The sequence below is a fragment of the Bombyx mandarina genome, chromosome 06 (genome assembly GCF_030267445.1).
Source record: "Bombyx mandarina strain Sakado chromosome 06, ASM3026744v2".
NCBI classification, from domain to species: domain Eukaryota; kingdom Metazoa; phylum Arthropoda; class Insecta; order Lepidoptera; family Bombycidae; genus Bombyx; species Bombyx mandarina.
This window is the reverse complement of record NC_143213.1, coordinates 1067479-1093447: the sequence shown is the minus strand read 5'-3', so window position 1 is coordinate 1093447 and position 25969 is coordinate 1067479. Positions and strand designations below refer to the sequence as shown.

Genomic DNA, 25969 nt, shown 5'->3' with positions numbered 1-25969 from the left:
TTGTAGTTAGAGTAGTGTTCATTGGAGGCATCGAAAATACGCTTATATAGAAAATTCAACAAAAAAATAGAAAATAAATTTGAATTAAAAAGTGTAAGAAAAAATAATTTTATTGTAAAAAAAGCGTGGAGACCATGCATCAGTCGTTATATTTTATGAACAGATATGAGTAGAAGGGTTATCCTGATAATATCCTGAATAACACCCCACGCTTTTTTACAAATAATTTTTTTTTCTTAAACTATTTTTAATTCAAATTTATTACTAATTACTGACAACAAAATTTTGTCGGCTGTATAGATTGTACGCAGGAAGGCGCACTAAAATCTAACATTATACAGTAAAGCGTATTATTATCTACATTATGTATACAACAGTCGGCTGAAGAACTCAGCCCTGAGTAAACGTATTGAGTAATTTTTAAAAATGAATATTATATCGCTAGTTGTTTGGACATTGGAGAAGAACTGTTTTATCGTGTACACAGCATTAATAGTTTGTTTTATCGGCTTCACAATATTCCACAAGAACAGATTGGATATTCATTACAGGAATGTTGAAATAAAGAAAGAAAAATTGGCGCGAACCGGCCCACAGAAAAAAGGTTAGTTTCTTTTTCAATGTTTTTTTTTAATGAATGTTGCCCTGAATACTATATTAATGCATTGGTTTTTATAATACGCACATGATAAAGCCAAGGAACATTCAAATAAACGGTTATTCTATAATAAGGAAAGTAAGTAATAACCAATAATTGTTATTAATGAAACAATAACTAAGTAACATGATTAAATTCAGAATTTTGAAAATCATTTTTTATTTAATTCTATGTATATTCTTTTTTTTTTAAATACAAATTTCGAAATTAGTTTATTAACCGCAAATCGACACGACATATTTATTAATTTATACAACTAATTTTCTGTCTACCATTTAGAATTAAATATAAAGGACGCATGGCTTGCTGTCTGGCGGTCAGTCAACGCACTGTGTATTCTAAAAATAAAAGTTAAAAGATACGTACTTGCAAGGCAAGTTGGAGGTTGGAAACTACACATACTAAGGATAAGTCACATTTCGATAAAATTATATACAATTTATTTTGTTTGATTGAGTGTTTGTCTTGACGCTAATTTTCACGAGGCTAATTTTCATTAATTTTGTCACTTATTGCGTCAATGAACATAATATGACAAAGAATGTGTCCCTTTAACTTTAGCTTTATGGTTCAATATTGCATGCTGGATAAATAAAATAGAAAAAATAATTTTAAATTAATATGTACGATAATACTATATATATGTTATGTATATATATGTTATGTATATGTATTATATATGCTATGTACATGTATTTATTTAAGTATGAGTATATGTATCTATAAATATTATGTATATTAGGTACATAAATATGTTTAAGTAATATCACTATAACACTACACCTACCAAGGTTCATCTCTGCACTCCCCTAAGGTAGACTGTCAGAAAACGCCTATCGCAATAAGTCCGTCTTTACACTGTCAAAGCTATAAATAAATAAATATTATAATAATAACATTAATAACTGGAAACACATCACGCACGTCACCCAGCCTCAATTTAGGGTTCCCTGTGTTACCAGATACTGTTAAAAATACTTTAAATATGTTTAAATATATACACATACAGACAATATATAATAAGGATAAACGAGCGAAACCACAAGTGTGAGTATTAAGTGTACTTACGTCAATATTTTTTTCGTGTTCAAATTACAATTAAAAACCACTACAAAAACCATGAACTTTGAACGATAATATTGAATTATATTTATATTTATCCGATCAAATAGTAAATTAAGTCGTAATAATTGTAATTTGTGCCTGTCCCGCCTGTCCATATTTCACAGTCATTTAACTCTTTCGACCTTTAACTCTTTTTCGTCTATTACTGGTGGTAGGACCTCTTGTCAGTCCGCGCGGTTGGGTACCACCACCCTGCCTATTTCTGCCGTGAAGCAGTAATGCGTTTCGGTTTGAAGGGTGAGGCAGCCGTTGTAACTATACTTGAGACCTTAGAACTTATCTCAAGGTGGGTGGCGCATTTACGTTGTAGATGTCTATGGGCTCCTGTAACCACTTAATACCAGATAGGCTGTGAGCTCGTCCACCCATATAAGCAATAAAAAATTTTTTTTAAATATATTCCTACTAAAAATCCAAGAAGTTTCCCTGTAGCCTTCCGAAAGCATTGGGGTTCTTCGAGTCGACATTTCCAAAGGTATTCAGCGTCGAAATCATTTGAAATTCGCTCCTAAAATGTTGGAAATTTGCAACAGAACAAAGAGGTACTTCACGACCAAAAACAAAGCATGGCTTACTAACTTTCACTGGTAGTAGGACCTCTTGTGAGTCCGCACGGGTAGGTACCACCACCCTGCCTATTTCTGCCGTGAAGCAGTAATGCGTTTCGGTTTGAAGGATGGGGCAGCCGTTGTAACTACACTGAGACCTTAGAACTTATCTCAAGGTGGGTGGCTCATTTACGTTGTAGCTCCTGTAACCACTTAACACCAGGTGGGCGGTGAGCTCTAAGCAATAAATAAAAAGAAACTACAAGTTTGGACTCGCGTGTTATCCTGCTATATTTAATACATCCCCAAAAGCTATAGCTACGATATACTCAGGATATACGAACGAAAAACTTTTTTTAAATCCAAAGTTGAGTAGTTGATAAAAAGCGGTTAGATTCACTGTTTTGAGCTCCTTCGTTGAGCACGTATTTTTGTGATTTTTTTGGAATGTAAACTTCAATCAAAAGCATTTTGACAAAAACTATACTGCCATTGATCGAAATAAACTATTTAAAATACTTACTATTACTAAATTTGAATAAATAAACTACATATTTAAAAGAGTATTTCTAAATAATTCATTGCCCTCGTAAGAACTGTGTCAATACAATTGTTTTTTTTTGTGTGTGTGTTACCTCGGAAACAAATTGTAGGTAAACCGTTTTAATGTTTATTTTTTTAATTGTAAGCTGCAGCTCCTCATGTGAACTCAAATTTAGTCAAGATCTGACTAAATACTAATACTACCGTATTTGACTTATTAATGTATACTAGTGGTCCCGCAGTAGTCGAAATTCGAATATAATTAATTGGAATTGTAAGTTTGTACACTATTATGATTGTATTTTATACTTCTATAATCACAAATTTCGCCAAGACTACACTATAAAAAATATTAACAAAGACAAACAATATTTAATCTCAATTTGACAACAGACGTCAAGAACAAAAGTTTGACAATAAATAGTATACATCCGTGTGTGCGTCAAATATATGGTATGTAGTGTGTGTAATGTTTTCTTTATTGATTTAATGTATCTTTTATGCATTATTTTAAAAAAATATTAGCATTTTGCACTTCTTCTCTATATTCTCTATAAGTGTGGAAAATTTCACACCCCTCCGTCCGCGCAATTTTCGTAAAAAGGGATACAAAGTTTTTGCTTCACGTATTAATATATAGATTTAATTGACTTCTACTATATATAGATTTTTTAATTTATTTTATTTTGTTAAAATATGTATTATTATATCCTTCAATTTGTATGATTCAATAACATATCTGCTTTGAGCGTGTGCTATATTTTTTTATCATATAAATTGAGGTCGTTTCTCAAACTGACTCGTTTCAAAGCACTTCCGATAACAAACAAGGTTCTTGTAACTAATTATTAGGCTACAAGCCATTCCTGCGACTTCACCCGCGTCCCTTGAAAACTGCATGTATTTTTTTTTACTGTTTTAAAATTCTCAAACAGTCATCTTAGATATGTGCGATATAATTATAATAATTGTTCTAATAGGATTTATCTCTAGCCATCAAAGTATGTGGTACACCTGGTGTTAAGTGGTTACTGGAGCCCATAGACATCTACAACGTAAATGCGCCACCCACCTCGAGATATAAGTTCTAAGGTCTCAGTATAGCTACAACGGCTACCCCACCCTTCGAACCGAAACGCATTACTGCTTCACGACGGAAATAGACGGGGTGGTGGTACCTACCCGTGCGGACTCCCAAGAGGTCCTACCACCAGTGAAAATATATTAATACTTGTAACTTTGTACACCTTTTTACGAAAATTGCGCGGACGGAGGAGTATGAAATTTCCTATACTTGGAGGAGTTCAGAATGCTATTTTTTTTAATTACCTATGCATAAAAATACTTTAAATCAATAAAAAAAACATTACACATACTACCATGTATTTGACACACATACGCATTTATACTGTTTTGTTTAATGTTAAAGTCTGTGGTCTAATTAAGAATATATTAATACTGTTTGTCTATAGTGTAGCCTTGACGAAATCTGTGATTATAGAAGTATAGTCCTTGACAATAGAACCGTAATGTCCATAATAATGCTCAAACTTATAATTTAAATTAATTATGATCGTATTTCGACCGCTGGGCGACCACTAGCCACTAGACAGAAAAGTTTGTGATATGAAAATCGTAAAATATTTGCATGTTCCTTAGGCGTGAAAAATATTACTTTTCTTTCTTAGTTCACGGTTCGCAGCCTATTAAACAATATTTGGGTAAATCTGTTCTGAAAATAAAGATATGATAGATACTCGTATATTCACTGTCCAATCTTATAGGTATAATCTTGTGAGCTGGCAGATATTGCGACCCTAACGCTCTATCAAGTATAAAATAGTTTTGGTCCAATGCTAAACACGACGAGACGTTTTTAACGCAAAAAATCTCAATTCGAGAATTTTTTCTGTAAATACGTGTTGGTCACCTACCCTAAGGCAAGAGAAGGGAAAAAGCCCAAAACTACAGATTCGTATTCAAATTGTTTATATCTTTTTTTTTTATTGCTTAGATGGGTGGACGAGCTCACAACCCTTCTGGTGTTAAGTGGTTACTGGAGCTCATAGACATCCACACGTAAATGCGCCACCCACCTTTTTTTTTTTTGCGCCACCCACCTTGAGATATAAGTTCTAAGGTCTCAAGTTAGTTACAACGGCTGCCCCACCCTTCAAACCGAAACACCTGCTTCACGGCAGAAATAGGCAGGGTGGTGGTACCTACCCGTGCGGACTCACAAGAGGTCCTACCACCAGTAATTACGCAAATTATAATTTTGCGGGTTTCATTTTTATTACACGATGTTATTCTTTCACCGTGGAAATCAATCGTGAACATTTGTTGAGTAAATGTAAAATTGGTATCCGCCTGGGATTCAAATGATAATAAATAAATAATTCGAAAGATAATCTTTTTTTTCACAACTCACTACTTTGATTTGTCACCTCTAGAATTTTATATGAAAAATCGGTTTGGAGGGAACACTACATTCGATAAACAACTATTTGGCTGTACTCCTGACATTATAGATGTCCATAAGCAACAGTAACCGCTTCCATCAGGTGGGCCGTGTGCTCATCTGTCGACAACGACAATCAAAGAAATCCCAGATCACACTGTCTGTTCAATAAACACGGAAATCTATTTTAACATTCAGATTTCCGTGTTTGAATGTGAAGTAAATTTCTTATCAATATTTAGTGATATCTGTTAGCAAACATAACAGATATCGTGTAGAATCCATTACGCTTCCACAGATAACCAATAAAATTATGCATGCTATGTTTCTTTTTAGTAATGAACTATTTATGTGCCAACGTAACGTTATGTAATTGATTTGGTAGTCTATTTATTTCTTTATAAGGCACGGAATATTCAAGATCAACAATAAGAAAAAAGAGTATCTAAAAAAAAATAAAAAAATTACGCATCTCAAATTTACTGCGTCAGGCTTACACTGATAAAGATTATTTATAAATTACTAATTAAAACAGTAAACTAACATAATTAATGGCCCCAGTTAATGTAAGATTGAAAATTTTGCTTTGCTTAACAATAAATGCTTAATAATAATATTAATTATTTAAGGGTTCTATAGAAACAAAAAAAAGTGGCACCTGTAATAAGAATTTCCTTCAGTCTTTCTGTAAATCAGGTTTACTATAACTGATGAAAATTGGAAGATATTATGAACTCCTACACAATGAAGTGACGGAAAAATTATAGGCGGCACAATATGTTACTGGGCTATAAAGAAAATTTCAATGCGTATGGCTGACTCAATAGTTTTAGGAGCTTAGACGCACGGGTAGGTACCACCACCCTGCTTATTTCTGCCGTGTAGCAGTAATGCGTTTCGGTTTGAAGGGCGGGACAGCCGTTGTACTGTAAAAATTGAGACCTCAAGGTGGGTGGCGGATTTACGTTGTAGATGTCTATGGGATCCAGTAACCACTTAACACCAGGTGGACTGTGAGCTCGTCCACCCTACTAAGCAATAAAAAAATTTATCCCTTTCACATTACCTTCTGTCGTCTAAATTGTTTCCGCCCTAATTGCACCATAATAATTTACTATTGTTCTAATAACCAATCGACTACCCAAATAACTGATGAACGGTGACAGATCAGTACAGTTACCACTGCACTCTACCTAGAGGTACCCCTCTATGTAGGGACATAGCGCACATACCACCAGTGATCACACAAGATTAAAATTTTCTAGGGCTTCATACAACCCGGTTCGTCTTTTTAGTTTCTTTCGAGACTTATAATGTTTCTGGCATAGAACCTACAGCATACCGTTGGTAAAGTGATGGGTTTCAACAAATCTGTATGCCTAGCAAAGATCATGTGGAAACATAAGAAGAATCTCATCATTTTACATGTTTAATTACTGATGGTAAAACTTACTGTGAGCGTATGGTGGTGCAACCGTCATCATCCTATGATTTATGGAGCGAAACAGTTTTACGATTCAGTTTATAGGGTCAGAGTTTACCCAAACCAATTGGTACTTGAACCTCATATTTCAAGATGGGTAGCGGAACGTACTGACGTGTATGACCTATGATAACCATTTAATACCCTCCGAACTGAGAGGTACCCGGTTAGTGCATTAGAGGAATAAATAAAACAATTATCTGTTATCTGGTACCTGTAACACAAGTTCTTTACGAACTTAGCACGGGACCAGTTAACGTGGCGTGATCGTTAGTAAATATATATGTAAAGAAAAACCTTCGTAGTCTAAAACTCTTTAGTTTTATAAAAGGATTTTTCTTATATATCATTCAGTGAAGTTTGGCATTCAGTATAAAGAAAGTTCAGTTTGTTTAAAATAATAATTTTATTAAATTAAGGGCTTTAAATGTTGTTTTCTCATTATACACATAACAGAAAACGCAATTAAGTCTTTTATTGTTTATTTATTCTGGAGTACCCAATATCATTATATATATTTATTTATTTATTTATTTATTATAACTTCAGAACGTGAATTCCCTGATGATGGAGACGACGACCCAGAGTTACTTCTGCCAGCAATCCCGGAAGACACTCCGCACATACCTTATCGACCTCCGAGGAAATCCGATGAAGAAATCCTTCAGAAGTCCAGGGAATATTATGAGCTGATGGCCAAAAGGCGAACGGTCAGATGTTTTAGCGCTGAGCCTATACCTCAGGAAGTCCTGGATAATATTGTGAAGACTGCTGGTTTGTAAAACTCTTTTTTTTATTTTTTTTTATTGCTAAGATGTGTGGACGAGCTCACAGCCCACCTGATATTAAGTGGTTACTGGAGCCCATAGACATCTACAACGTAAATGCGCCACCCACCTTGAGTTCTAAGGTCTCAGTATAGTTTTACAACGGCTGCCCCACCCTTCAAACCGAAACGCATTACTGTTTCACGGCAGAAATAGGCGGGGCGGTGGTACCTACCCGTGCGGACTCACAAGAGGTCCTTCCACCAGTAATTACGCAAATTATAATTTTTGCGGGTTTGATTTTTATTACACGATGTTATTCCTTCACCGTGGAAGTCAATCGTGAACAATTGTTAAGTACGTATTTCATTAGAAAAATTGGTACCCGCCTGCGGGATTCGAACATCGGTGCATCGCTAGATTCGAATGCACCGGACGTCTTATCCTTTAGGCCACGACGAATTCAAATCCTTAAACGCGCAAATTAAGACACGACTCATCTATTCTAAAGTGATTACAGGAGATTGCAATGCGACTATGTAAAATTACTTAAGCAATAATTTCACATTCTTTAGTAGCTGTAGTCTGTACAATATTTAATATTCATGCTTTAAGAAAGCTCCCAGTCCGCACGGGTAGGTACCACCACCCTGCCTATTTCTGCCGTGAAGCAGTAACGCGTTTCGGTTTGAAGGGTGTGGCAGCCGTTGTAACCATACTGAGATCTTAGAACTTATATCTCAAGGTGGGTAGATGTAGATGTCTATGGGCTCCAGTAACCAAATAACACCAGGTGGGCTGTGAGCTCGTTCACACATCTAAGCAATAAAAAAGGGCTCTACGTTTACCATTGTTATAAGCAACAAAAACAAAAACCTTAAATTAGTTCAAAGTCTTTTGTAAAGACACATGCGATTACAAACATTATTTTTAAACATTAATAATAGTTTTAACCTTGTAACATTATACGTAATAATACTTTGTGTCGGAGCAAATGTTTTTTACATTTTATGGAATGATGATTTTATTTTTGTTAATTATATCAAACCTATGATTTTCGTGGATTTCTTTTTGTCACTGTAACGACACGGGGAGAGGTGGCTCAATTTACTCACTTTTTCAGTTTTAAAACTTTTCTGGTCCATCTCTGGGTTTTCGAAAGCACCAATACATATCAAAAAGTAGATTAAAGTTTGCTCATATTTTGCGTTACGTGTTCGCAATAGACCTTAATTAAAAATGGTAATAAAATAAGGCAAACGCACAAGACCAACTATCATTTGATAGTTTCTGGTAGTTTATCTGGAATTTCTTCAGTCTAGCCTTCCGATTTTAAGGCTGGCACAGCTATTTGTCTCGTACTCCTCCTCATATTCCTCAATGCTAAATCACCCTTCTGCGTCACTTTCTCTCGTACGATCTTTCTCCATCTTTTTCTATCTCTGGCGATGTGGAGGGCGTTTTAAACTGTCCAATAAAGAGAGGTTCAGATCTATTTCAACGGTCTTAGCGGTTTGTCTAAGACAGTTGAAAGCTTTGACCTCACAAGAACGTCTCAAGGAGGGCGGTGGCATCCACGATGTAAACTTTCAGTCATCTATGCAAAAAAAAATAATGCATTTGAATTAGTACTAGCAGTCATTTGTAAATTGTGTAAGTTATAAACGTTATTCAAATAGCGCCCAAACTTGAAATGATTAAATTTACTTAATTCATAGATGAATAAATTTAATTAAAATTAATCAATTTTTACATTCATAATAAGAATTTCTAACAAAAAATAATATCATCAGCCTGTATCTCTCCACTGCTGGATGTAGGCCTCTCCCATAGTCCGCCACAATAAATGATCCTCGGCCTTCCGCATCCAATCTTTTCCAGCATATCGCCACAAGTCAAAGGTCCAACGGGCAAGGGGACGCCCAACGCTGCGCTTACCGGTAAAAAATAACCCACAACAACAATTAATTAAAAACTGTATCGTATAAAATATAAATACTTTCATTAAAATGTTAACCGAATCTTAGCGCATTGACCTTCTGTGTTATGTCTGGAGTTTATCATGCTATTTCATACTGAACTGTGATAGCCTTTTCATTCGATATGGTACAAAATACAGCGCGCTTAGCCCAGTGATATCATTCGTCCCACCTTCAAACTAGATTTTATCGTTGGAATGAGGCAGAAATAGGGAACCGTGTCGTCTCCCACAATTTGTGGCAACATACAATTGCAATGTATTGCACAAAAATATCTCGATTTTCAGGCACTGCACCATCAGGCGCTCATACTGAACCCTGGACCTTTGTAGTGGTCCAAGATCCACAAATTAAGGAAGCAATCCGCGAGATTGTAGAACAAGAAGAGGAATTAAACTACACCCAGAGGATGTCCAGACAATGGGTGACTGATCTCAAACCTTTCGCCACGAAGCCAAGCAAACCTTACCTATCTGAAGCACCAGCTTTAGTTCTGGTGTTCAGACAGGCGTACTCCTGGAGATCAGATGGAAAGAAACGGATGCATTACTATAGTGAGATCAGCACGGCCATCGCAGCAGGATTTCTGCTAGCAGCCATTCAGGTATATGTCTATTGTTAATTGAAAGAGGCATGCGACTGCAACTTCCACCTAATATTGAATGGTTATTAATGCTCATGAGCATCAGCAATGCCAAGAGCACAGCTGAGCCTCTGTCTACCGCTTAGTACTATATTCCAATTTGGAGAAGAAAGGACATATCATAGCGGCCAGAGAACATGAAAGAGGTAGCTCATTTCATTAGTGATCTCTGAAAACGCACTGTGAATGGTCACAAACATACCAAACAGCGGGTGGTGTGACAATGGGACTATCTTAAACAATTCTTCAGAGCATCCATAGGACACACGATACATAATACAGGTATAACCAATAACCATGGTCCCACCGAGTACCCAGAGACACGTATTTATATTAATTTCGTTTATATTTCCCTCCCAGTGGTTTTTAGGATATCACAAATTTATTGATAAGTTTATAATGAAATCAATATGTCACATACTCGGTCTTGGAAATAACAAGGATATTGTAATTTGACGGGAATCGACCCTGGATCCCGAGGGGCAGATTTTTTGCCCTCCATGTCAAACAACCTATGCCCTCTACAAATATTAAGTGACTACCGGAGTCCATGGACCGACTCAATTACCACAATAACTGTTTTGCCGTTCAAACCGGAACGTAACGCTGGGACTCATCCATGCGAACTTGATAGCCACGTCTAAAGATCTAAGATGGAGATAAAATAAAGCCATGACAAGAAATTTGTAACAGAATCTCGAAGATTACACAAGATTGCATAGGGACGGGATATATTTAATGTATCATAACCAAACAGAAATAAAAAATAATCAAAAGAATTTTCTGACTTAAGATGATAAGATGGTTTTGAAGTGGTCCCTTATGTATACGCCCGATGTACTAATATAGAACGAAGTGACTATACCGGTGTTTAAATATAGACAGACCATTTTCTAAAGGAATACGTACTTGACATGCTCACAAATGGCTTACGATAAATTATACAATTCCTAAAATCTTCAATACAAAATATACCACCAACAGTCACGTTCCGATTATTCTCCTTTCAGTACTGCGGCCTAGTGGCGCTTACATCAACACCTCTAAATGCCAACGCTCGTCTCCGGGATCTCCTCTCGAGACCAGCTAATGAGAGACTGGAACTCCTGCTGCCGGTAGGAAGGCCACATGAGGACACAACTGTACCTGATTTAGATAGAAAGCCTTTAGAAGAGATCATGGTTAAGATCTGAACTGCTGCTTAGTTTTAATAGCTCATCCAAATGACTGAATAAATTACCTATACAAAAGTGCTTAATTTGTTGAAAACATCATTCCCTATCATGCATCATTCATTCGTACTTGTAGCTCCACATCTAAGTAGTAAAGAGTGTCGGGACTCATTTTTCCAAGTCGCTTTATTGCTAGACCCTATTCACAATCTCTACCTACCGACACGTCTGCGGGAAATAAAACTCCGTCGCGAGGTAAACTGGCATTTAAATCAGAAATAACAAAATGATTAGTAATCGGAATTATCTCAGTAGCCTGCGTAGACGGACGGCCCCCTGGTCCAAGTGTCAAATATATGATGTCTGGATACCCCGATATTAAAATTTATTTTCTATTTTTCAGTTGGATTTTCTATAAAAGCGTATTTTTTTTGGTTTTTTCAACTACTACTTTTCTTTCATTTTTTAGTCGAATTTCAATTTTTTCAATTTTTGTTTTCAATTTTTTTTAATGTTGTATTGTCATCGGTCCTTAACAAGTACAGTCAAACCTGGGTAAGTCATTCCGATAGAGGCACCCGTCACGTGCGGACGTGCTCATCGACCACTCGATTGCCCGGCCTTTGTTCGCCCGGCTTTTGTTAGCCCGGCCATTGTTCGCGCGGCCTGTGTTCGTGGTACATCTGCCGACCAAGTGTTTTTTCTGGAAGTTTTTAATTCTTTTGTTTCCTTTTGTTATTTCTGTGTTCGTGGTACATCTGCCGACAAACTGTCTTCCTGGAAGTGTTTAATTGTTTTGTTTCTTTTTGTTATTTCCGTTTTGTTGTGTTTTTTTTTCTTTGTCCTGTAGTAATCGTGCCGCATCGCCACCTGTGTTCAATAGAACCGCTCAGGTCCGAGAAATTGGGGCCTCGCCGCAAGGCGAGTGTTTTCTAAGACCCAGGGTAGCCCCACCTGGGCACGTAGCCATCATGGACGCTGTATTTGCGGAATTTCTCCGACTTCGCTACCCAAAGCTCACTTCCGAGTTTCAGGCCTTCAAGGCCGATCACACCGCGAGCCCTCTCGTGGACTCCACCGAGCTCGCTGCTCCTGCGTCGCCTGTACCTGCGTGCAAAGCTTCTGCATCGAGCACCGCAGCCTCCGTCGTGCCTGCCGTTCCCGCGTCGCCTATACTGGCGAGTAAAACTGCTGCGTCGTCCGCCGTGGTCACCGTTCCAGCAGCGCGATCATCCGCGGCCTTCGTCGCACCCTCCAAAACACCTACTCGTAGGTCACCTGCGCCCGCCTCCTCGTCCTCCGACTCTGACTCGGAGATGGAGGTCGACCTCGCCCCCGCCTCATCGACGGATGGATTCACCCTGGTGCAAAAGGGTAAGAAGCGTGCCGCGGAGTCTCGAGCTCCCGCGGCCGCTAAAATTAGCAAAGCCGCGAACGCGTCGCGCCCCCGCCCTCAGACTCCCGTTGCGCCTCCAGCCCGTGCCACTCCGTCGCCGCGTCCGGTGGCACAAAATAAAACCCAGACCCCTCCCCCGGTAATCCTTCAAGAGAAGGCAGCTTGGGAACGATATTCCCTGGCCCTTAAGGCCAAAAATATCAATTTCACGAATGCCCGTAACCTCGCGAACGGCATTCAAATTAAGGTTCGAACACCCGACGACCATAGGGCCCTCTCTTCTTACCTCCGTAAGGAGCGTATAAGTTTCCACACGTATACGCTCCAGGAGGAGCGCGAACTCCGTGCCGTTATACGTGGCATCCCTAAAGAGTTGGATACCGAGCTCGTTAAGGCCGACCTTCTCGAACAAGGCCTAGCGGTTAACTCCGTACACCGCATGCATACAGGCCGCGGAAGGGAGCCATATAATATGGTTCTCGTCGCCCTCCAGCCTACCCCCGAGGGTAAGCAAATATTCAACATCCGAACGGTCTGTAGCCTTTCCGGAATCGCAGTCGAAACCCCACACAAGAAAGGCACACCTAGCCAGTACCATAACTGCCAATTATACGGGCATTCTTCCCGTAACTGTCACGCGCGCCCCCGATGCGTCAAGTGCTTAGGCGATCACGCCACGGCCCTATGCACTCGCGATCAAAAAACCGCGACGGAACCGCCTAGCTGCGTCCTGTGTCGAACACAGGGTCACCCCGCAAATTACCGCGGATGCCCCCGAGCCCCTAAAATAAATCGACGCGTCGCCCGCCAAAACCGCCTCCGAGCTTCCGGCCCAGACATCAAAGCCTCGGCACCCTCTGTGTCGCAGGCTAAGCCAGCGTTCGTTCCGGCGCCGGTGCCCAGTGTCTCGGCCTGGGCGAAACCGCTGCCGTACACTAACACGGCTACAACTCCCGCCTCCGCAATTCGTCCCGCCCCCGCGACTCGTCCCTCTCCCGCGACTTGCCCTCCGACCGCGTCCGACAATCTCGCTTTAGCGATCGACTTCTTTCAGTCGATCAACTTTGAGCGCGTTAACGCTTTGGGCGACGCCATTCGCGCTGCCTCCACTGCACAACACTTTATCGCCGTTGTGCAAGAATACGCCGACGTATACGCGTCATTAAATACGTACGTCCTCCCCTCACTCCGCCGGTAATCAATGGCGTATATAAGTAGAATAAAGCCCCTATCCGTAACGATAGGATTTTTTAACGCTTACGGTCTCGCAAATCAACGTGATCAGGTTTCTGACTTTTTGCATGACCATCAAATTGATATCTTTTTAGTGCAGGAGACCCTACTTAAGCCCGCGCGCCGTGACCCTAAAATCGCGAACTATAACATGGTCAGGAACGACAGGCTCTCTGCTCGTGGTGGTGGTACCGTCATTTACTATAGAAGAGCCCTGCATTGCGTCCCGCTCGATCCTCCCGCGCTCGCTAATATCGAAGCATCAGTGTGCCGAATCTCACTGACGGGACACGCGCCGATCGTTATCGCGTCCGTTTATCTTCCACCGGATAAGATCGTTCTAAGCAGTGATATCGAGGCGCTGCTCGGCATGGGGAGCTCTGTCATTCTGGCGGGCGACCTAAATTGTAAACACATCAGGTGGAACTCACACACTACAACCCCGAATGGCAGGCGGCTTGACGCGTTAGTCGATGATCTCGCCTTCGATATCGTCGCTCCGCTAACCCCGACTCACTACCCGCTAAATATCGCGCATCGCCCGGATATACTCGACATAGCGTTATTAAAAAACGTAACTCTGCGCTTACACTCGATCGAAGTAGTTTCAGAGTTAGATTCAGACCACCGTCCCGTCGTTATGAAGCTCGGTCGCGCTCCCGATTCCGTTCCCGTCACGAGGACTGTGGTGGATTGGCAAACGCTGGGCATCAGCCTGGCTGAATCTGATCCACCATCGCTCCCGTTTAGCCCGGACTCTACCCCGTCTCCTCAGGATACCGCTGAAGCCATAGACATCTTAACGTCACACATCACCTCGACATTAGATAGGTCATCGAAACAAGTTGTAGCGGAGGACTTCCTTCACCGCTTCAAATTGTCCGACGATATTAGGGAACTCCTTAGAGCTAAGAACGCCTCGATACGCGCCTACGACAGGTATCCTACCGCGGAAAATCGAATTCGAATGCGTGCCCTACAACGCGACGTAAAGTCTCGCATCGCCGAAGTCCGAGATGCCAGATGGTCTGATTTCTTAGAAAGACTCGCGCCCTCTCAAAGGTCTTACTACCGCTTAGCTCGTACTCTCAAATCGGATACGGTAGTAACTATGCCCCCCTCGTAGGCCCCTCAGGCCGACTCGCGGCGTTCGATGATGATGAAAAAGCAGAGCTGCTGGCCGATACATTGCAAACCCAGTGCACGCCCAGCACTCAATCCGTGGACCCTGTTCATGTAGAATTAGTAGACAGTGAGGTAGAACGCAGAGTCTCCTTGCCACCCTCGGACGCGTTACCACCCGTCACCCCGATGGAAGTTAAAGACTTGATCAAAGACCTACGTCCTCGCAAGGCTCCCGGTTCCGACGGTATATCCAACCGCGTTATTAAACTTCTACCCGTCCAACTCATCGTGATGTTGGCATCTATTTTCAATGCCGCTATGGCGAACTGTATCTTTCCCGCGGTGTGGAAAGAAGCGGACGTTATCGGCATACATAAACCCGGTAAACCAAAAAATCATCCGACGAGCTACCGCCCGATTAGCCTCCTCATGTCTTTAGGCAAACTGTATGAGCGTCTGCTCTACAAACGCCTCAGAGACTTCGTCTCATCCAAGGGCATTCTCATCGATGAACAATTCGGATTCCGTACAAATCACTCATGCGTTCAACAGGTGCACCGCCTCACGGAGCACATTCTTGTGGGGCTTAATCGACCAAAACCGTTATACACGGGAGCTCTCTTCTTCGACGTCGCAAAAGCGTTCGACAAAGTCTGGCACAACGGTTTGATTTTCAAACTATTCAACATGGGCGTGCCGGATAGTCTCGTGCTCATCATACGGGACTTCTTGTCGAACCGCTCTTTTCGATATCGAGTCGAGGGAACCCGCTCCTCCCCACGACCTCTCACAGCTGGAGTCCCGCAAGGCTCTGTCCTCTCACCCCTCCTATTTAGCTTATTCGTTAACGATATTCCCCGGTCGCCGCCGACCCATTTAGCTTTATTCGCCGACGACACGACTGTTTACTATTCCAGTAGAAACAAGTCCCTAATCGCGAAGAAGCTTCAGAGCGCAGCCCTAGCCCTAGGACAGTGGTTCCGAAAATGGCGCATAGACATCAATCCAGCGAAAAGTACTGCGGTGCTATTTCAGAGGGGAAGCTCCACACGGATTTCCTCCCGTATTAGGAGGAGGAATCTCACACCCCCGATTACTCTCTTTAGTCAATCCATACCCTGGGCCAGGAAGGTCAAGTACCTGGGCGTTACCCTGGATGCATCGATGACATTCCGCCCGCATATAAAATCAGTCCGTGACCGTGCCGCGTTTATTCTCGGTAGACTCTACCCCATGATCTGTAAGCGGAGTAAAATGTCCCTTCGGAACAAGGTGACACTTTACAAAACTTGCATAAGGCCCGTCATGACTTACGCGAGTGTGGTGTTCGCTCACGAGGCCCGCACACACATAGACACCCTTCAATCTCTACAATCCCGCTTTTGCAGGTTAGCCGTCGGAGCTCCGTGGTTCGTGAGGAACGTTGACCTACACGACGACCTGGGCCTCGAATCTATACAGAAATACATGAAGTCAGCGTCGGAACGGTACTTCGATAAGGCTATGCGTCATGATAATCGCCTTATCGTAGCCGCCGCTGACTACTCCTCGAATCCTGATCATGCAGGAGCCAGTCACCGTCGACGCCCTAGACACGTCCTTACGGATCCATCAGATCCAATAACCTTTGCACTAGACGCCTTCAGCTCTAGGAGCAGGCTTAGGGACCTCGGTAACCGTACTCGTCGAACTCGACAAAGAGTTCGCCGTGCAACCTAACCCATGAATCAGCTCGCTGAGTTTCTCGCCGGATCTTCTCAGCGGGTCGCGATTCCGATCCGGTAGTAGATTCATTCGCGAAGCAGCTACTCTTGAGTTGTTAGGTCTCCTTCGGAGGCGCTCGGGTAGCTGTTAGCAAATCCCACCCCTCCTGGCTGAGCCTTTGCTCGCCCACCTGTCCTGGTGAAGCTGGAAAGGCCTCCGGGCCACCAGTAATCCTTCAATCATAAAAAAAAAAAAAAAAAAAAACCTGGGTAAGTGAGAACTGGATAAGGGAGAAAACTCTATTATTGAGAAACAGAAACCTCTGTAAGAGAGAGTCGTCTTTCCCTCTTGGACCTCCGTAAGTGAGACTGCTACTTATCTATACCTCTATAAGCGACAGTCGAGCTTTATTTATTTATATTATTTAGGAGGAACAAATGACAAAACAATTTCCAAATTTAACATCTGCTATTTTATGACTCATCCTTAACATTCGTGGAACTTCCTACCATTGTTTTTGTATTGTTTTCTCGTAATATTGAACCTATTCTATTTCGTGGAACTAAATAACTTTGTTATTTTATCGCATTCTTTTCGAATGGACACGTGTGCCTGTGTACCGTCCTGTTTGTCGGACTTACTCATTTTATCGTTAATCAATTACGAAAAAAAGTTCTGTTCTGCTTCATGTCAAAACGGAAAATTAAAGTACTGTCATTAAGTGATAAACTTAAAATAGTGAATGCGTTTGAATCCGGAAAATCGCGAAATGAAATTCAGAGGGAGCATTAGCGAAAAACTCGGGTTAGTGAGAAACCTCTGTAAGCCACAATGAGATTGTGCTCCCTTGAACTCTCGCTTATCCAGGTTTGACTGTATACCAAATTTCGAGTTAATCCGACGTTTTGAAGCGGGTCAAAATCATGTTCAAAGATTCCGTTACAAACATACATACGTCTGAAGCTAATAAAAGCGTATTAAAAAAACAAGTCGCTCCAAATTCAAATTTTATTACAAAAATTGAATCTTCCACATTACAATTTAACAAACAAAATCACGCAAGAATGTCGGTGTGTACATATTGAGCCGGTTGTCTAACAACGACGGCGGCGGCGGCGACGCCTCCTTCGGCAGCAGCTGCGCCGCCTCCGCCGACGACTGCGGCGTCGCCGACAGCTCCTCCGGCGACGGCGACGACGCCTACAGCTCCGGCGGCGGCGGCGGCGGCGACGCTGTGCACGAATATAACAATTAAACAATCATCTTCCACACCTTTTTTTTCATACCTAAGCTAATAGCCTTGAGAGGCTATTGCAGTGTGACCGTAGCTAGTAGGTGAGCTCACGGTGCTCAAACTAAAGTGATGCTAATACTGACCCTAACAAGAGCAGTGCTTCGCAGAATCTACCACCGGATCGGAAACGAGACCCACTGAGAAGATTCGGCGAGAAACTCAGTGGGCTGTGTCTGTGGGTTCATTAGCTCGTCGAGCCCTTCGTCGTAGACGGGTTCGACGAGGACGGTGACCGGTGCTTGTGGTATCTAAAAGCACCGTTAATGGACCCACGCTTCCTAAAATATTCTGTATATTTAAATAGGTTGCGAAACCCATATATATATATGAGGCTGTCAGCGCAAAGGTGGCCTAAGCCTACCACAATGTGGAGATAGTGAGGTCTGAATTTACTTTTACACTGTTTCGTAGGCGCAAAAATAATGTTTACAAAGTCATCTGTTATCTATGGGTGATGCTAGGGATAGGTCGCTTTCGTGTCAACATTTATTACCTACGTTTTAAATAAATTGCAATATATAAGCACGAATATGAAAAATTAGGTCACTTTTGCGCCGACGGCCTCATATATCTCTCAAAAAGCCGGAAGCGCATCATTCAGAACATTTTCAAGCTACCACCACTGTGGTGGGCACGGGAGTGGGTGGCGCACTAATATTCCCATTATCTAATGAGATTACGTATACACTTTATAGATAATAAACAAGAATTTCAAATAGTTAAGATGTTATCTACTTTTGATGAGCTTGATAGGAAACGTTTTCATGATAAAATAAAAAAAAATCTATACCTACATTTACATTAATTTGAATAATTGGTAATTAATGATACATTGATTAATTTCCCAATAACTCCATCAGATATTATTACCCCCTTCATTATTAACATTTCCTGGAAACATACTTGACTGAATCATTTTACCTCATATCCCCTTTCAAGGGACCAACATAATGATTATTAACTGCTTAACAAATTGGGAATTTCTATTTCCAATGAGCGGTTATAGATCACCTAAGCTCGAGTTGAAATGTGTATCTCAAAGCAACACGCTTATGCCAACACAGAAGTCGTCGTGGCCTAAAGGATAAGACGTCCGGTGCATTCGTGTTGAGCGATGCACCGGTGTTCGAATCTCAGGCGGGTACCAATTTTTCTAATGAAATACGTACTCAACAAATGTTAACGATTGATTTCCACGGTGAAGGAATGACATCGTGTAATAAAAATCAAAAAAAACCCGCAAAATTACTGGTGGTAGGACCTCTTGTGAGTCCGCACGGGTAGGTACCACCGCCCTGCCTATTTCTACCATGAAGCAGTAATGCGTTTCGGTTTGAAGGGTGGGACAGCCGTTGTAACTATACTAAGACCTTAGAACTTTAATCTCAAGGTGGGTGGCGCATTTACGTTGTAGATGTCCATGGGCTTCAGTAACCACTTAACACCAGGTGGGCTGTGAGCTCGTCCACCCATCTAAGCAATAAAAATAAAAGTCAGTTTTAAAAATTAGGTGCAAGTATTTGTTTTTGCCTTACCTATATACTCAGTAACAATTGCATTATTAAATCGTGCAGAGAACTAGTTCATTAGCTGTGTCAATCACGAGATTAGGGCATTGGGCATTTTACTTATAGTTAGTGTCAAAATGGTTAGCAAAAAGATTTCAATTCTAAAGCGCTTCAAGGATATTCCCAAAGAAGTCAAGTGTCCATGTCCATACCCGGCACGAGCGGCGTCTCTTCCTCCTGCGTCGGCCGCACCTGTCCAGGGGCTCACCCGACCTGGACCGCGACATGGATCGAGCACGAGAACACTTGTCTCCATCACGTCTGAAAGCAAAAACATCACTATTCACATTTTTGCCACACTGAGCCATGGATATATAAAATGGAACCGTTTCCAAAGCCTAAATAAAGCAGTTGTCTATCTAGTGAATGACAAAACTGTTCAGTAACTCGTATTTATTTTAGGGATTTCACAATGCATGGTATTTTCAAAACAACTCTTGCTGTCTTAACGTCACTTATTATCTATCATCTTGTGATATCTACTCAGAGCTTTACCATTTATTTACCGTAATTAAAGTGTTTAACTTCAAAAGGAATTGAGAACCATTAAAAAAGTATTCAAAATGTTAAATTGTCAGTTTCCAAAATAACAGAATTTAAAGCATTATTTTCCAATCGTTATGTCATTTTCTAAACCCGTTCATAAATCGTAATTTATTTGAGATATTCAAACTCGGTAAAGTAAACATTTTATCCTTGTAATTTGGTATACCGTATACCTATTCCAAATCCAAACCCCATATCTATCCAAAATCACAAAAGCTCAAATATAAATACGTAGATAAAGATTACTGACATTTTTCCCAGTCCAAATTCGGTAGCGACGAAGGGCTCTATTGAAAACGGGTCAAGTTCCTCGTCAGTGGTACCAGATCTTGGTTTCAGAGGACGGAAGGACCCTTCAGACGTGCCATCCGAGCTACTCAGCGGCCTGTTACAATCAAGGGCCTGAGACCTTCCATGCCAATATTATCTAATAGATATCTCAGATATTTTCTTCACGAAAGTGCTAAACCACCTTACGCATTTTCAAGGTGTTTAATCATTTTATCTTCAAAATTTTTAATTTTAGCTATTCTTTGAACCCCTCTAATATCCCATGACTCAAATCCCAAAAATCGTGCAATTTAACAAGCCGTTGATTAGTTCCATCATTTATCATGTAGTTTCGGTCTGAGTTACAGTTAATACGCACTCAAAATGAAGCAAAAGAACTTTACTAGAACAAGCACAGGATAGGTACAATACGCTATAACTTGGGCAGCAATTGAACGAATTTAATGACTATCTAGATAACCATTCAGATCAGTTGGCTTTATAAAGGTTGTAATATACCTACATTTAATTAAGATAGCTATTTTAAACAAAATGCACAAACAAGCTCCAATTCACTCAGCATTCAACAGTTAATGAGCTTATGGACACCAAACAGTGTATCCCGTTAAATGAAGTCCTACTTTGAGTCATAACATAGCCCATAAAACTAGATTGGGCACCTACTTTGTCCTTTAATCAAAGCGGAATATAATAGTTAATTGCCAGTTTGCAAGCTTTCACCAAACAATGGCTGGCATTGATCTTCATCTTAAGCCCACGATTGTGTATTGAAGTACCAGAAAAACGGCTGTGCAATGCCTTTTCATGTACCTTCTTAATCTACCAACCCACAACACTTGTATCATAAAAATGTAATTTTATAAGCAAAGGAAGATAGACAATATGAAAAGGCTAGCCTAGTTTGTTGCGTCGGTTCTTCTCAACTCCAATTGCAAAATAAATTCAAAGCCATGACCCTTGTTTTTTCAATTTGAAATATAGACCCCTAAAGTTTCAAGTCAAAAATGACTTTCAATTTCACTTCTTGACGACTCAATAGGTTATACGATAGCAATTCTGAGACGATAGCAATTAGGTCACGCAAACCAATTAAACACTTCAGTTAGCCTCGACAAAACCATATTCAGCACAACTTGCGTGTATACCCGTTTTTTTTTTTTCGGTAACCCAATACATTTCGTTAGCAGCTGCTCTTGCTAACCCGGATACTGAATTAAGGTTGAATGTCATTACTTATCATTGAAGTAATTACTTATCAATGATCATGAATGAATCAACATTACTTACCTTCTACTCAAATGTTCCTTGTCTCCACTGATATGGTCACTACAAGTTAACGAATACAAATTAGACTAAAACGATGTTTTGTACTTGTAATTTCAACAAAACTGGCACTTCAAGTAAACTACCCATTAGGAAGAGTGAAAATAGCTGAATGTCGGAAAATCTTGGCCCAGAGAATAAAATGTACTTGCCCAGTGTAGTTTATAATTTTTATTGCAATAATTTTCTTTCAGTGATTACTACTTTTACCCGCGGTTTTGCCCGGATTAACGTAAATACATCGACGCTTGAAAGGCAAACGTGACTAAGCGACAATAACTGCTTTGTACATAAATGATAGGCAATAACCATATTCGATGTGCAAAAAAAGTATATTTCTAGGTCTATTAAAATCATTTCAATCCTACAGCTAGAGATTCATTAAAATAGATTTTTTTTCAGGTTTTTCAACTTTAAATTAGTCTACTGTAAAGTTCACGCATTGTTGCTTATAGTCACGTTTGCCTTTCAAGCGTCAATATATACACTACTTCACCATGACGAATCTATCCTATGTAACCTATATACATACTACTTTCCCATTATCTATACAAGCTGCAGTATGCCCACTTCCGTACCTTCCTCAGATCTACATCTTATGTCTTCAGTACTAATAATGGAGGATCTTATAATGGCGCGAAACCATTGTCATGCCATTTCATTTGCGTTTCGATTCCCCATATAATCAGCCTCTTTGTATACTATTTGGTGTTCAAGGTCTGAATATATTGTGATAGATCTTCTGATGCCAATCGATTTTTTTTTATTGCTACATAGGTGGACGAGCTCACAGCCCACCTGGTGTTAAGTGGTTACTGGAGCCCATAGACATCTACAACGTAAATGCGCCACCCACCTTGAGATATAAGTTCTAAGTTCTCAATATAGTTACGGCTGCTCCGCCCTTCAAACCGAAACGCATTACTGCTTCACGGTAGAAATAGGCAGGGTGGCGGTACCTACCCGTGCGGATTCAATTCATCATTACCATCACCCAGCTTCATCATTAACCGGATTGTAAGCGAACTATTCAGTTTTATCAGGTCAACAATCACCAGCATTCGTTACCAGCCGACATAGCTTCTAGGAGCGATTCCTTGACTATTTACACGTTAGAAGTATATACTAACGCATTCTCGAGGCCCTTGTCCTTCTGTTCGTCGTCGGGTTTCTTCTTGGCGGCCATGATCTTGTCGTGATGCCCGGCCGTGTGGTTGCGCCGAGCGGCCGTCGCACGGTCGCGCCTTTAGATTACAAAATAGCAATTCTTTCATTAAGTCGCTTTCTCTGTCCCTATATCTGTCCCTATGTATGCTTAAATCTTTAAAACTACGCAACGGATTTTGATGCGGTTTTAATAGATAGAGTGATTGAAGAGGAAAGTTTATATGTATAATAACATCCATTAAATAGTGAAGAAATCAATGATAAATTACAGTTTCGCAAGCGAAGCGAGGGCGGGTCACTAGTAATATTATAAAGCTGAAGACTGTTTGTTTGAACGCGCTAATCTCAGGAACTAATGGTCTGATTTGAAAAATTCTTTCAGTGATAGGCTATATAACATCACGCTAAGACCAATACAAATGGAGCACCAATAAAGAATGTTTCAAAATAGGGGTTTAAATTTCAACATTCTATAATTCAAAAATATTTTCATGTTCTACGTAAATGAAGTGGGGGTAAAATTTAGCGTTATGCCAAAGTAACTATTTCACGCGGACGGAGTCGCGGGCAAAAGCTAGTTGCATGATAAAATGTAAATTTTTGGTTTGAAATGCATAAAACACAAATTTGCATTAATTAAAAGCTACTTGTACGCTATAATATAGTAATGACTATACTAACTATGCGTTGATAAATAACCTATAGTGAAGTTTGCTTATATAGGTATATTTTATGAGTGCTGAAAAATAGATCACTCCCCAACCCACTGAGTTTCTCGCCGGTTTTTCCCAGTGGGTCGCGATTCTGATCTCGCGGTAGATTCTGCGAAGCACTGCTCTTGCTAGGGCTGGTGTTAGCAAATTCTCTCAGGCTAAGCCGGTGAGCTCACCTAACCGTCCGGGCGTGATTGAAATAGCCTCTTAGACTACCAGCGAATAGGTTGGGGAAGAAAGTCGGCAGATCTTCTACTGCTACGGATATGAAAAAAAAACGTACTTTCTCTGAAAGTCGACATAAGTCTTGAGCCTGGCGGTGTACCGAGGAGCATCAGTCTCGCTGCGCTTACGGATGAACTCCACGAACTCTTCGTTCAGCTTCTTTTTCTCTTCCTCCGGCTCCATCTCCTCGCTCCGCCCCATTTCTGCCGATGCTAAAACAAGACGTAAAAAGCAGAATAGTTTTCCATCAGGACCGAAATTAGCGGAAATAGGGGGGGGCGAGATTTTCGCATTTTCATCACACTTTAAGCGGTAGGCAGCGGCTTGGCTCTGCACCTGACATTACTGAAGTCCATGGGCGACGGTAACCACTCACCATCAGGTGGGCCGTATGCTCGTCTGCCTACAAGGGCAATAAAAAAAAATGGACAGACGTACTCACAGCCCAATTGACGTTAAGGATGTTCGGAAGCCCTGTCTTGATGTCGAGATCTCAGTGGTACCCTTACTGGTTTTCAGTACGCCCTAACGCAAATTGGCAATCACAGCTCGCTGGTTTAGTTCTCATGAAAACGCCGCCGCCCGCTCTACCTGATCTAATGCCTAAGTCGCTGCTTACGACACCAACGGCAAGAGATGATGTGATGTAAGGCCACCACAGCCAATCATGTCGTAAAAGTACTGCTAGCTTCTCTAGCAGACTAGAGGCTTAAATGAAGCCTGGCTGAACAGGCTTTGAACCGTGATCAACAATGAAAATACCACGACAAATAAAAATATAACTAAAAGCCAAATTATGTCGGTAATTATGGTGGGTAAAATACCCAGCTTCCCTTATTATGATCGTTGGGATTATACGCCCGAAAAAACCGTTTGTGACGTCACTACCAATCAAATGCTCAAATTCGAAAGTTCTAGATTTCAGTAACAAGAACAACAATTGAAGATACAAAAGATAGTATTTTAGTGTAAGCAAACACGTTACGGATTACGAATCCACGCCATCGCCCGCTCCTCAAAAATAATATGAAAATATAAAATCACAAACCTTTCATTCAATAACGATCGTTGTTAATAACATTCTAAACGTGTAAAACTGCACACAAAATAAACAAAAAATATCAAAAATAAACTAAAAATATCAAAGATGTTGTTCGGACATCACAGAAAATTTGTTTCGTCTGATTAATTCTAGATTCGAAAGTCCGTCAAATGGTATGAAGAACAAGAGGAAGAAATAAAGATAGCGGCCAGTGTTTGCATGCAAAGAGTTTTTAAACGTGGAAATTTTATGCGTAGAGCTTAAAAACTATTCGAAATGGTATGAGGAAGAAGAAATAAAGATAGCGGCCAGTGTTCGGATTTAAAGAGGTTTTAAACGTGGAAATTTCATGCAGAATTTAAAAACTATTGAACAGTGCGTATTTCTTACCATAGATTATACACTTAATATATTTGAGATTTCTCACTAAGTCGACAATTCTAACATTAACCATGCGCGATGGCGGTTCGCGATTGGTCTTGTATTTTATTCGAGAAAGCGACACGCCATGATAACCTTTTTGCCTCGACATGTTATTTTAAATATTCTTGCTTTTTTCGCTGCCTTTAACTGAACGTGCAATTTAACCCACAGACACAATCCACTAAGTTTCTGACCGTATCTTCTCAGTGGATCGCGATTTCGATCTGATTGTAGATTAAGCGAAGCACTGTTCTTGCTAGGCCTGGTGTTAGTAAGTTCGACGCGTGATGAGTTCGTCGAGACAAGCTACCGATGTTTGGAAAACAATAAAATACCGAGAGTGGGCTAGAAGGTTTCGAACAGATGTGCTTAGTGATTAGAGGTGGCCACCTTTTACTGGTGGTAGGACCTCTTGTGAGTCCACACAGGAAGGTACCACCGCCCCGCCTATTTCTGCCATGAAGCAGTAATGCGTTTCGGTTTGAAGAGTGGGGTAGCCGTTGTAATTATACTGAGACCTTAGAACTTATATCTCAAGGT

At 40.7% G+C, this 25969-nt stretch overlaps 2 protein-coding genes across 2 annotated transcripts; one reads left to right on the top strand and one right to left on the bottom strand.

The window, feature by feature from the left end:
- The first annotated feature begins 357 nt into the window (after positions 1–357).
- Positions 358–11457, top strand: Iyd (Iodotyrosine deiodinase). The gene is made up of 4 exons (XM_028179394.2): positions 358–604; positions 7368–7592; positions 9852–10168; positions 11218–11457. Exons 1-4 carry the CDS (start codon positions 427–429, stop codon positions 11398–11400), a joined length of 903 nt encoding a protein of 300 aa, XP_028035195.2. The 5' UTR covers positions 358–426; the 3' UTR covers positions 11401–11457.
- Positions 11458–17833: 6376 nt separating this feature from the next.
- LOC114246715 (uncharacterized) lies at positions 17834–25154 on the bottom strand. The gene is made up of 7 exons (XM_028179389.2): positions 25013–25154; positions 24023–24176; positions 22990–23103; positions 21824–21862; positions 20496–20630; positions 19852–19960; positions 17834–18069 (listed from the first exon to the last, which is right to left on the bottom strand). The coding sequence occupies exons 1-7, from the start codon at positions 25017–25019 to the stop codon at positions 17932–17934; spliced, it is 696 nt and encodes a 231-aa protein (XP_028035190.2). The 5' UTR covers positions 25020–25154; the 3' UTR covers positions 17834–17931.
- Between the last annotated feature and the right edge of the window lie 815 nt (positions 25155–25969).

Bases quoted from the DNA above. Each gene is read 5' to 3' on its own strand.
- Iyd (XM_028179394.2), top strand. From the start codon at position 427: ATGAATATTATATCGCTAGTTGTTTGGACATTGGAGAAGAACTGTTTT. The intron at 605-7,367 runs GTTAGTTTCTTT...TTATAACTTCAG, and splicing joins AACCGGCCCACAGAAAAAAG to AACGTGAATTCCCTGATGAT. The intron at 7,593-9,851 runs GTTTGTAAAACT...CTCGATTTTCAG, and splicing joins TAATATTGTGAAGACTGCTG to GCACTGCACCATCAGGCGCT.
- LOC114246715 (XM_028179389.2), bottom strand. The intron at 23,104-24,022 runs GTACGTTTTTTT...TGTAATCTAAAG, and splicing joins TATGTCGACTTTCAGAGAAA to GCGCGACCGTGCGACGGCCG. The intron at 20,631-21,823 runs GTAAGTAATGTT...TGATTGTAACAG, and splicing joins AAGGAACATTTGAGTAGAAG to GCCGCTGAGTAGCTCGGATG.